General features: G+C 32.2%; 1 protein-coding gene across 1 annotated transcript; it reads left to right on the forward strand.

The window, feature by feature from the left end:
- Positions 1–127: 127 nt before the first annotated feature.
- Positions 128–13,383, forward strand: LOC128180664 (UDP-glucuronic acid decarboxylase 1-like). Its single transcript, XM_052848799.1, has 12 exons — positions 128–390; positions 1,064–1,100; positions 4,155–4,244; positions 5,238–5,295; positions 5,653–5,833; positions 6,989–7,093; positions 7,805–7,864; positions 9,430–9,551; positions 9,802–9,921; positions 10,421–10,583; positions 10,963–11,066; positions 11,549–13,383. Exons 1-12 carry the CDS (start codon positions 258–260, stop codon positions 11,645–11,647), a joined length of 1,272 nt encoding a protein of 423 aa, XP_052704759.1. The 5' UTR covers positions 128–257; the 3' UTR covers positions 11,648–13,383.
- Positions 13,384–13,830: the final 447 nt, after the last annotated feature.

A 13,830-nucleotide genomic window follows, 5' to 3' on the forward strand; every position in this document is an offset into this window, starting at 1 on the left:
ACGGTTTGCGACATTTAAGCGCGAAACGTTAAAACTAGTCAAAACTTTTACGAAACAAATACAGTAGGTCTATCATTAAAACTAATTCATGAAATAACCTTTTAATTTAGATGACGTAAGCTTAAAAACAGATTTAATTCATCTGAAAAAATCACGGAACTAAAAAAGTTGCACTACCGTAACTCTAAATTTATGTTCAGCCAATTTACTTCCTCTTTGATCTGGAGATGAAATGATGTGGCCCAGGTGTTATCTTCATGATCATTAATACAACGCACCCTGACACCGCGCGCTATGGGTTGCCAGCTTGTTGGAGGATGATATATCTGAACAGGAAGCTAAGAATGAAGTCCATTGTAGTCGTCTGTGGACTCGTTATAGGGATTTTAAGTAAGTGCGACATGTTTTAAAAAAAACTAAATTACTTGCTTTACCTGAGAGGTGTACCATACGTGACCCTACATGTACATGCATTGACTACCATATGTGACTATATGTCTTTGGTCTCTACAGTGTATTTCATTAGAATTCATTCAAAGTACGTTCGGTATACAGATGTTGTCTGTAAGTTTGTGTCTTTTTGTGTTTGCAGAGCAAAGCCAATTAACACAACCTCAATTTCATAACTATAGGACTGTTTCTTTCTTGTCAAGTCGTATAGAAACATATATTTTGTTTGTAAATTTTTTGTAAAAATGGCAGACATCTGAAAAATTCGGTTCGGACTGCATTGATATTCAAAATGGTGAGGAGTATAGACTGCCATCTTGAACCACGATTTTTAAGTATTAGACATAGTTTGTGATTTATATGTAATGATTATTCTTACAAATATGTGTTATATATAGGGAGATTTTTGCACTCACGGGCCTTTGGACCTGTGAGAGAGTTCATAGCCCTCAAATACATATTGTCCTTATATTCAAAGTAATACATGATTATCCATGTTAAGAGAGAGAGAGTGAGAGAGTTCATAGCCCTCAAATACATATTGTCCTTATATTCAAAGTAATACATGATTATCCATGTTAATTTCATCTTTTAAAACTCTTTTCTATTTCAGTTTGGCTTAGTAGAGGATCCAACTCAACAAAAACTGAGTAAGTCATTGTTTTGCTATTGAACATATTGAAATAGAAAAAAAAATGCATGGTTAAAAAGATAAGTTTCCTGGAATAATGATCAGATTAATAGTACCAAAATTTTTTTGCTCATTACACCAGATTTTTGGTTTTTGGAGTTAAATCCAGACAACTTTTTAAGCATTCTATGGTGACTAAAAATTTTTATTTATTTCGTATATATACAAAAAATAATTGCTTGATATATTAGCAAAATTGCTTCAAAAAAGGACTATATATGGTTTGAGCCTAAAATGGCCCCCTTAAATGAACATCGTCATTTTACTGTAATTCTTTGTTTTATTTGTACAGATATACATCTGAAGTTTTTTCATAATTTTTATTTTGATTTTAATGCTTTCAATTTTAAATCAAAGTACTGAGAGTACTGAAGACGGGGTCTTGAAAGTTGTCCTGGATTTCCTCGAATATGCTTCCAAAATTTATGAGTTTGAATAAGTCATTAAATTTGAACCTGATAGTGAACATGAACATGAACCTGTAAATATTTTAAGCATGTTTTATTTATGAAATATTTACAAAAACTCTTTATTTAGTTTTTAAATTACTGTTTAAAACTTACTGACTTTCCACAAAGTAATGGTAATGCATTACTTTACTCATGTAATGGTAATATAGATAAATGCATTACTTCAAGAAAATTAAGTAATGGTAATGGTAATTTAATGCCCTAATTCATGAAGTAATGGTAATATAATGCATTCCACAAACCTGATTCCAACTAAGCCGGAAAACATGAACATTAACATTTAACTTAAGTTGGTTCTTCAATCGATAAGATTGAATATGTTATATGATGTATAATCTATTATAGATTTTGCTTACAATGCATTGTTTAAAATTTAAATTCAGTTTAAACAACTAAAGAGCCAACGAACGAGAAGGCAAATTTAGATTTTTATTTTCTTTGTACAAAATTCCTTTAGAGACGAACAGCAGTCATACCCGCAAGTAGACTGGAAGCCAATAAAACACCTATTTAATTTGTAAAACACCCGTCCTGATTTTAACTTCGGCTTGCGCATGAAGTTTGGTAGTATTATGGTGAAAGATTGTCAAAATAAAATTCACAACTTTTCAAAAATGGCACATTGCGTTTGGGAACTTTACTTTCGATTCCACCATCAACCCCTTCTATTGATTAATGAGCTCGTACACCAACTGAATCGTCAACGGCCTGTGCATTCAGTTACGTAACTCATTCCACATTTGAACCCGAGCAAGAATATTTTGATCAATAAAACTATTTGTTTATTTTCTAAATAGAATTTGTTTATACACAGAGGACTTAAAAAGATTTAATGCGTGTTTTTATAATACATATTTACTGAAATGCATGAAAACTTTCTGCACTATTTTCTTACGCGTAGACTCAATTCATGTGTTCTACGCGTGCCTTCCGGTTTGAGACTTCGGCTGACAGTAAACCAATAGACGGGGTCACGTGACCCCGTCTAAAATTGACATCATAAAGTTTACATTTTCCCGCCATTTTTAGCATAAAACGGCTTGTTTTGAAGCAGTTTTTCTTTAATTAAAAGGACAGGTGACACAATCACAAAAACATTGAACATCAAGTTAGATTGTGAGTGTGATACAATTTCTGCAAAATTTCCTCTGCTACTCCCATTGGTATCACAGCTATTGCTGAATTACTGAACTGATAAGATGCGTGACCTCAATATGCATATCTGAGGCCTCTAAGATCGGAAACCTTCTGTGCGGCGTAATAGCTGACACACACTACCTTTCAACCATAGGGATTTATAACTTGCTCTTATCTAAAAACTGAAGTCAAATAATTTTTGCCAATTGTTATCAAAAGTTTGAGATCCCTGTACATAAATATGAATTATTCTAAGCTTAGAAACCCCATTCCTGTATCCTCAGCAATTATGAATAGGAGTATAAATTGTGAGTTGTTAAATTAACTTTTAATCGACCTATGTGCTTCATGCTGGAAAACAATGTGTCAGATGTTGGATTTTCAAAAGATATACGTCATCAAAAATATGGAATCATTGTTGCTAAAGAGAGGATTTTGTTTTGTCAACACATAGTAAGTGAAAATGTATATAGACTTTTTGTAACCAGGAAAGTCACCAGATCATAAATCTTAATTAAACCGTAATTAAGTTAAAGCTGCTTGGTCCGATTTATTTGTTATTACAGTATCATTTTTTTTTCAATACAAACCAATTATCTTAGTAGAAAGTTATGGACTTTCTCCTATTTACATGAGCAGAATAAGTCTCCTTTCAAAGTTAGAAATAATTACTTTTTTTTTATTATTTTCTATTACTGGTATCTTATGTTCACAAAATTTCTCAAAAACTCTATTAACCAATGATACTACATTTGTAATCTTGTACATTCTATAATCTCACATGCACTACTTTAAAGGACAGGTGACACAATCACAAAAACATTGAAGATCAAGTTGGATTGTGAGTGGGATACAATTTCTGCAAAATTTCCTCTGTTACTCCCATCGGTATCACAGCTATTGCTGAATTACTGAACTGATAAGATGTGTGACCTCAATATGCATATCTGAAGCCTCTAAGATCGGAAACCTTCAGCTCTTTTATAGAATAACACAACAAATTAATGTATCTGAGTCATTTTAAAGTAGCGAATTATGGGGGCCAAATTTGACTAATATCATATATAGTTGATCTTTATACCAAAATCCTCAAAAATGTTAAAAATGTTTGCCATGAACATGATGAAAGGGATTAATAGTCTGAATTTAAGAATAGTTTAAGATAACAAAATGCATTGCTTCCTTAATTCATATATTTTGTCTATTCTGCTGATCCATTTGCTGATATGTATGAAATTGGTATAAGATTATAGTTATTTAATACAGAATACTGATGGACTTTATAAAGCCTAACTTGATTAAAGATATATTAAATGAATGGATGGAAGTTACATTAATAATGTTAAATAAAATAATGCATGCTGATAGAAATCAGATCACAACAAAATCCCCTGAAATTATTTCAGCTTTACAAGGTTGCTGAATGGAACAGGTTACAAGGAAATCTACAATGAAATCACAGCACTAAAAGAGCGTGTTGGTCAACTTGAGCGACAGTATGTATGAAATAAATAAATTATGTGTGAATTAGATCAGAGAAAGTGAAAAATCCCTACATTATTATTGTAACAGTCTATATGCTTAACAGTTGTTCCATATCCCCATATCAAATTGAACAAATTAACGCAGAATTTTTTTTTTTCATGACGTGCATGATGATTCAAACCATAATATGGAAAATGTAGATCATCAATAAATTTACATTAAAATATATTGAATTTAGCCAAAACTTTAGGTAAGTGAAGTTATGAACAAAAATTTTTTTTATCATAACACAAATACCAGGCTCTAAGTTATTCTTCTATTAACATGAAAAAACTTTTTTAAAATCATCTTCAAAAATATATAAGAAAGAAAATTTTTGAAATATAATACACTACTTGTAATAAAACATTAATTCTTAAGTTTTTTTCATCAGAACAAAAGAAACCTCCATGTCAAAGTTTCTTAATTATTTTGTTTAGCAAATGTACAATATTTTAAATTAAAAATTCTCTCTATCATAGTAATGTCTTAAAGTTTGAACTAACAAAATAAAGTTTTGATGATTATGTAAGAAAATATTTTCAATACAGATGTATTTTGCATGGCTTTTTTTGCCAGATATTCATGATACACTAATTTCATTGCGGCAGTGAAATCTGAGCTTCCTTCATTATCAAAATTATCATTAATGATGTATCTTTAAATTTCTTATTTTCTGATTTTTATTATATTAAATAAAGTGGAACAAGAATGATAACTTGATGCTCAAATCAGTTTATAACCCACTATCAATGCCATTTTCAATTCATGTTTTAATTTAATATGGATGCTTATTAATTGTTTTTGTACTTTAAAAAAAACACCAATTTTTCAATATATCATATGATTTAGTGTTATATAGATAAACATTGATTTAAAAAAAAATCTTTAAAAAAAGAATTGAAGTGCATGCTGTTTCCATCATGGTTTCAGTTTGAAATATGTTAAAACATTTCCATTTTCAGGAACAAAATCTACCCTGATGTGAAATTTTTAAATTACAAGGACAGGAAAAGAATTCTGGTAATTTTTTTCTTAAACTTGTGAAACAATTCAAAATAGAAAATTAGTAATGACATGTGGGTGAACTGGTACAAACTGCTACAGTACATGAACTTCAGCAAACTATCAGTATAGGACAAGACACTTTTGAATTTAGACTTACAGGTACTTGTGTCTTAATGTATTGTTGGGCGATGTTTGGGTTTCGTTCATTTTTATTATTGAAAAATATGCAACTAAAACAGATTACAGATAGTTTTTATTAAAATCAGATTAGGATTCATTTAATATGGACATGAATTTTGTGTGTGTGTGTGGGGGGGGGGGGGGGGGGGGGGTCAGTGTTCCTCACCTAATCAGAATTAATTACCTGTACAGATTTCGGGTGGGGCAGGCTTTGTGGGCTCCCACCTGGTGGACCGCTTGATGCTGGAAGGTCACGAGGTCACGGTGGTGGACAACTTCTTCACCGGGCGGAAGCGCAACGTGGAGCACTGGATCGGACACGAGAACTTTGAACTGATGAACCACGACATTGTGAACCCGCTGTTCATTGAAGGTAAAGACTCGGTCATTGTATTGACTTATAAAAGTTTATTGTCACTATTGTTATCCATCAAAACTTTGTTGGGGCAGTCAGAAAACAAACCCTAAATCATTTTATATTCTTAAGGACTAGTTGATTATTTTATAGTACATGCATGCATATAGATTTTTTAATATTGTATTACATGATTGTACAATAAAAAAGCCATTTTTGATCAATCTAAATAATTAAGCATACATCAATTACTTTTCATAACAGTCTCTCCATCCCTGTTTTTCAAAATTTCCTGAACATATCTAAACCTATTCCATTTTTCAACAGTCTCTTTTTTTGGGAGTTGATTTTAATCAACTCTCTTATGCAGTTACTCGGACAAACCGAAAGTGAAACAGTGTTTGGACCTCAGCACAAATCATCGCTGCTGACAAGACTTAGTTCTTGAAAATAATTGATAAATTCGATGTAATGTATGCTAAAGCATTGTTTTTCAAGGAAACTTATTTAGAAATACCTTGAAAATAGTCAGATTTTAAATGGTACGAACAATTTAGATATTTTTTGTAGTCGTATGTATTCCTACGCCAGAGTTCAATATAGTCTCGTTAAACTCGACGCTCGGCTGTCTCCGTAAATCTCCGACAAGCAGAGAGTCTCTCTTGCTTGTCGGAGATTTATGGTGTCAGTCGAGCATTTGGTTCAACGAGACTAGAGTTCAATATTGCTTGGATCCATACAGTTTTCGAGAAATATTTCTATTACTGATACATAATTTAATTGAATTAATTTTATCTTTGAATATTATTTAAAATGATTCATAGGGGAGTTTCTCAACATTCCTGTCGAAAAAGTCCAAATATCCATGTTATTAAAATGTGCTTAATAATTCAAATACAAATTAGAAACTACATGTACTTGTCATGCAAAATAACATATCATTGATTTTAAAATAAATTAACATCGACAAAATCAACTCCTGTCAGTTCTTCAGTACTTTGATTTATCTTTATCTTTGTCTCTCTCCCACTCTCTCCTAATGTCTTGCTCTTTCTTTCTCTCTCTCTCTCTCTCTCTCTCTCTCTCTCTCTCTCTCTCTCTCTCTCTCTCAATTAAATTCTCTTTACTTAAATATCTTTAATAATAAAATTACTTGTTTTGTGTGTTTTTCAGTGGACCAGATTTATCACCTGGCATCCCCAGCCTCACCCCCCAACTACATGTACAACCCAGTCAAGACCATCAAGACCAACACGCTGGGCACCAACAATATGCTGGGTACGTGTCACCACTGCTCACACTAGAGGCTGTATACTGTATTGTTAAATTTTCATGTTAAATACTGAAATCTGATTGGTTAAGACGCAGTTAATAATCTTTTCTATTACCCTCAGCATTAGCAACGCACTTAGCAACGGGTAACATTAAAAAATGTTACATGCGAGAAAATTATGCGCGTACGGTTCGCTGTAGAATTCACGTTATTCCTATATAAAAGCAGTAAAATTTTCTTAAAAATTAAGACATTCAGTATAACAAAATAAATAGTGCCTGTTTGGGAGGATAACAGTTGAAATTGACACCCCTCGAAAACCATTGTCAACCTCCGCTTCGCGTCGGTTGACAATGGTTTTCTCGGGTGTCAATTTCAACTGTTATCCTCCCAAACAGGCACTATTTATATATGATTGTTTGTTACTCGATCATGACATAAAAAAAGACCTCAATCAATGGTCACATTAATGAAAACTTTGTTAATTATGAAAAATCATTGGGAAAAAAACCTGTACTTTTGCAAATTTTTCAATTGTGGTCAGTTGCATAATTAAAGTTTGATGGTTGAAGATGTCTTATCAAACAGAAAAAATATTCATTTGATAAAACATCAAACTTGCTTGTATTTGTCATGTTGTGTGTATGTGTTTGTCTTGAATACATTACCTGTCTAACATGTTAAATCTGTAGATGGTTCTTACATTTCCCACCTAGGTTTAACAAAGAGAGTGAGAGGACGGCTTCTCATGGCTTCTACATCAGAGGTGTATGGAGGTAAGTCAGCAAGGATAGCCACCGGTACAGCACAGAAGTTCATCACACAAATATCACAGAACAAACATTAAAAATCATCACATAAATACAAAATATTGCCACCACAAATACAAAATGTTACTACAGCACTTGCAATACCACACTGATAAGCACTGAGTCACCACAGCATTGATATTAACAAACCACTAGTACAGCAATTGGGCATAGAACTGCATGTGGAACAATGTTCTGGTACAAGTGGAATGTGGTGTACATCATATTGATGTTATAGCAAATCTATTGTGAGGATCTCGCATGCATGCACAAAAACATATTACAACTACCACAGTCTATTAAACACCCTTATCTTCTAATGTTGTGTGGACATGTACTATTATATACTTAACTAGCAACTTTGTGGGTTGTGTGTACTTTTGGGAGAGGAACGAATGAGTTGTAAGAACTTTTTTCCAATCCCCTTCGATTATTAAATAATTGTTCAAACCTGTACAATAAGTACTATATATAGAACAAGACATGTACGATAATTACTTTATATAGATCCAGACTTGTACAAGAATTACTATATAATTACTTTATAGATCCAGACATGTACAAGATTTACTTCATAAAGATCCAGACATATACAATAATTACTACATATAGATCCAGACATGTACAATAATTACTTAATATAGATCCAGACTTGTACAATAGGTACTATATATATACATGTATAGATCTAGACATGTACAAGAATTACTATATATATATATATATATAGATAAAAATTAAATAAGAAAACACGAAAAACCTTCAAGCTATATTGAAGGTTTTTCGTGTTTTCTTATTTAATTTTTATCTATAACTCGCCGACCACTGTGGATTTTATTGTGTTTCAATATATATATATATATATAGATCCAGACATTTACAATGATTACTTTATATATAGATCCAGACATGTACAAGAATTACTATATATAGATCCAGACTTGTACAAGAATTACTATATATAGATCCAGACTTGTACAAGAATTACTATATATAGATCCAGACATGTACAAGAATTACTTTATATAGATCCAGACATGTACAAGAATTACTTTTTATAGATCCAGACATTTACAATAATTTCTTTATATGTACAATAATTACTTTATATATAGATCCTGACATTTACAAGATTTACTTTATAAAGATCCAGACACGAACAATAATTACTATATATAGTATATATTACTATATATTACTATATATAGATCCAGACATGTACAATAATTACTATATATAGATCCAGACATTTACAATAATTACTTTCTATAGACCCAGACATGTACGATAATTACTTTCTATAGATCCAGACATGTACAATAAGTACTTAATATAGATCAAGACATGTACAAGCATTACTTTATGTAGATCCAGACATATGCAAGAATTACTACATATAAATCCAGACTTGTACAATAATTACTTTATAAAGATCCAGACTTGTACAATATTAATTAATATAGATCCAGACATGTACAAGAATTACTAAATATAGATCCAGACATGTACAATAAATACTTTACTTTATATAGATCCAGAGGTGCACCCCCAGCCGGAGGAGTACTGGGGCAACGTGAACCCGATTGGACCCAGGGCATGCTATGATGAGGGCAAAAGGGTGTCCGAGACCATGTGTTATGCCTACGCAAAACAGGTACGTAAAGAGCTGTGTTGTCAGGTGGAAGAGAGTTTGAAACCATATACATGTATTCCGAAGCAAACTTACAAATAAGTCTTCTGTGTGTACATTGTGTATTGGTACATGTAGTATAATCAGCGAATTGGTATTACAAACCTACGGAGAAAAAAAGTTTATGAATAAAATAAATTAAAAAAATATGGATTAACATGTGCCTGGTATTTGCAATGCACATGTTATACAAAAAAAACATTTCTTTTATCAGGATGGGGTAGAAGTGAGGGTGGCCCGAATCTTCAACACGTTCGGTCCCAGAATGCACATGAATGATGGCCGGGTGGTCAGTAACTTTATCCTGCAAGCTCTCCAGGGACAGAACATCACAGTAAGAGATCTAACAGATTATTACAGTTTTAAAGTCATGGAAGTTTGTTTATCTTAGTTACAATTATTATAGATGTTAAAAAAATAAGTCAAATAATTCTAACTATTTAATATGAAGAAGTAACCATGCATGTCCATCTCTCATTGGTTTTCTTTTTAATTGCAAGCACACAGTACTCAATTGATGAATAAAATTATGTTTGATACCAGTGATATTCAAGACACATTATTTTTGGAGATGGTTGCAACTTTCAAATTAACCAATAAAAACTTAATTTTCAAAATGTTAATCAATGCAGAGAAAGTTTCAAGTACATACTGACAAATAAGTAAAAGTTAATTAACAAATTTTAACATGTACATCTACCAGTACCTGTATCTCAATAGGTACATGTATATACATGTGCTATTTCATTGGTAGGTGTATACATGTACTATTTTGTTGGTACATGTAGATGTAACTAGTATCTTATTGTTAGTTACTCTTATCTCATTGGTAGGTGTATGGATCGGGAGAGCAGACTCGATCATTCCAGTACGTCTCAGATCTCGTGGATGGCCTCATTAGGCTGATGAACTCAAATTACTCACAACCAATTAACATAGGAAATCCAGAGGAGCACACTATCATGGATTTTGCCACCATCATCAAGGACCTAGTGGGTGAGTTCTCCATGCATTGATCACTTACTTAGCAACAGACAATGCACTAAATGCAGTTAATAATTCATTATGTGTGAACCTTAAGTGCCTGCGATAAATATTCCCAAACAAGATGTTTAAGTGTGTACGTATGGATAGAAAAATTGATTGATTTACTACATGTTCCAAAGATAAATCATGACTTGCTCTGAAGCAACCATTTATGAATATAATACTTGGATTTCTGCTATTCTAAATCCAGAGCCATGCATAAACGATAAAAAAATAACTTCAGATCTCTGTATTACTTTGTCAGATAATCAGTAACCTCATAAACATGCATGCATTTCAAAGGCTTCTGAATTGATGTGTACGGTTTTATTTTCAATTTCTTTTTAAGGGGGTTCAAGTAAGATTGTGAACAAACCAGCTATGCAGGATGACCCTAAGAAAAGGAAGCCTGACATCACGAAAGCCAAGAAGTATCTACAGTGGTCCCCTCAGGTCAGTTAGTGGCTGATATCCTGTCTTGAAAGTCGTGGGTTCAAGTCCTGGCTGTTAAAATGCAATGCCATGTATTTCGTATGAACTGTGCATTTTTCCAATACACACGATATAAGAAAGAACATGATATAATTATAATAGTAGAATAATCTTATGCATATGTTATGAAAATATACTGTGGTTCCTATTGGCAAAATTAAAACAAGGGTAGAGTTTAATGAAGCTAGTAAGTGTTATATACATGTATGTCACAATAGTTCCAATGGTAGAAGTTGTTGTGATGATGGGGATCTAGCACAGTCGCCTAGCTGTACCATATAGTTTGCTTATTTACTTATATATATACACAATATCACTGTTATACCGGTGTTTATAGTAAATTAGCGTACTGGTATGAAACATGACTGTATGAAGCACACTAGCACTAGACCATGGTGCGTTTTAGTAAAGACATAACCACTTTATTATTATCTGTCTGACAGGTCCCAATGATGGAAGGCATAAGGAAAACCATAGACTATTTTAGAAATGAATTGAAGAGGACTCGGCATAGCCAGAGAAATATACAGCTCCCCGACTAATCACATCAACTATACAGACACCAGTTATCGTATTTATTGAGTGCAGATACTGTCCTGATCTAACTTACACTGTATCTACAAAGTAGTAGGTGTAAATCTGCTGTATTATGGTCAGACATGTAAATCTGCTGTATTATGGTCATGCAGACATGTAAATCTGCTGTATTATGGTCATGCAGACATGTAAATCTGCTGTATTATGGTCATGCAGACATGTAAATCTGCTGTATTATGGTCAGACTCTATAAGAGTCTATTTTAGGGGGAGAGTGAAGTTCGGAGAAAATAATAATATTGCTTTTTTAAATATTTTGCATTTATTTAAATATTTGATAATTTTTCATACTTAGATAGTAATATGCAAGAACTAGCATGCAATTATTAGAGTGAAAGGACTCTGTACATATCATAATTATGTCATTATCTTGCTCAGTTCATCTATTATAATGAAATTGGTAATCTTTCTCCTTGTATGGAGATCAAGGGTAGAATTTGAATTTCATGTAATATATACATAATGTACTGTAACAGTTGTTTCCGATATCTTCCTTGTGATGTGTATAGCCATTATTATATTGCCCCTGTAATCGATGCCATGGTTCGTGTTATCTTCCATGTGATGTATAGCCCTTGCTATGCCCCTGTAATCATTGCCTCGCTTCATGTTATCATGTGCCTGGTACTCCTTCAGCCGATACATTCCATTTCCTCCTATGTTGTTGTTGTCTTTGTTTTTCTTGTTTTAAAATTCTTTTTGACAATTTTTATAATATATTTTTTAAATTAGATTGTTTATTTTATAATTTTTTGTATAAATATAATTTGCAGAAAAGAAATCAAAAAAGTTAATATCTATATAGTTTATTACATGTACCTGTAAATTAATACTGTAAACCAAATTTTATTCGCAGCGTTTTTTTTGTGAACTACTGGAGATGAACTAGGTCGCGGAGGCGCATTTAAATTGTGATCAAACCTCATTTACACCCGTGTTGTTATATAATCCATAGAGCAAGGACTCTTTCATGGCGAGAAATATTCGCGACAATGAGGCTTTCACAAACCTTGTGAGAATCTCGAGAAGGCGAATTAAAGTTGGTTTACAGTAATGCTTTTAGTTTGTTCCTATTTCTGGGCTAACTCAATTAATTGTATACACAAACCACTGCAGTTATGAGACTATATATTTTTATAAGAAAATAATGATTCAATGCTAAATTAAATCTACCTTTTGGGATGCCATGTCCATACAAAGTATAATTAGAGGGCGTGTGGAGGACCCTCAAGTGAAACCTGTTTCAATATGATTGGTGGCTTCCATATGCTTACAACTTATCTATGCCAGGCTAAATAGAAAATAGTGTATGTTTGTCTTCAGCAATTTACATGTATATGTATATATGTATTGTTATTGTATGCAAGAATACTCCAATGTTGAACTTTTTTCCAAAATAGAAATTTTTTAGTCGGATGCCAATGTTATATAACTGCTTGCTTGATTAACATATTAGCCTGTTCTGTATTGCATCACAATTACTACGGTACATTAAGTTGTGATTTTCTTGCCATCATGTCCGTGTTGTATATCAATTTCCAAAATACCGGTTTTATTTATTATATAACAGTTACTGTATCTATTTTGCTTATTGTGTATGCAGCTACATGTATTTTACAAATTATTTTTGCCATGTAAAATAATTTTCGATTTGGAAATAAATAAATTTTAAAAGAATATAATTATCTTTTTCATAATTCAAGCATCTTAATTTCATTCTCTTCAAACCCCCGGAAAAAAATTCTCAAATCTGCATATAATAAATTTGTTTTTAATCTTCTTAGTAACTGTTTTGTTACTGTAGATTCTAAGTACATGTATATTAAATTTTTAGCATAGTAAATCAGAAATCCAGAGAGGAAATTAGTAAAAATAGTTCAAAATATTGGCGATGTAGCCTGGTGAAATAACGATTCTTTTTAGCAATTTTGTTTTTATAAATCTAAGACCTAACAATTTATGACAACACAAAAATACAAAATCAATTTATTTTCTGCCAAGAAATGAATTATAGTGGAATCATTAAAATTGTTCAAGGGATCCAAGAAAAAATGAGCGATTCATTTGAAGAAGCATTTGATATAATGAGCATAATGTCTCAACAAACGGCTACATGTGCATGTACTACA

Source organism: Crassostrea angulata, chromosome 4 (assembly GCF_025612915.1).
Source record: "Crassostrea angulata isolate pt1a10 chromosome 4, ASM2561291v2, whole genome shotgun sequence".
NCBI lineage: Eukaryota > Metazoa > Mollusca > Bivalvia > Ostreida > Ostreidae > Magallana > Magallana angulata.

Excerpts from the sequence above, each read along its gene's own strand:
- LOC128180664 (XM_052848799.1), top strand. The coding sequence starts at position 258 with ATGATCATTAATACAACGCACCCTGACACCGCGCGCTATGGGTTGCCA. Across the intron at positions 4,245-5,237 it reads GTTGGTCAACTTGAGCGACA|GAACAAAATCTACCCTGATG; the intron begins GTATGTATGAAA and ends TTCCATTTTCAG. Across the intron at positions 10,584-10,962 it reads CATCATCAAGGACCTAGTGG|GGGGTTCAAGTAAGATTGTG; the intron begins GTGAGTTCTCCA and ends TTTCTTTTTAAG.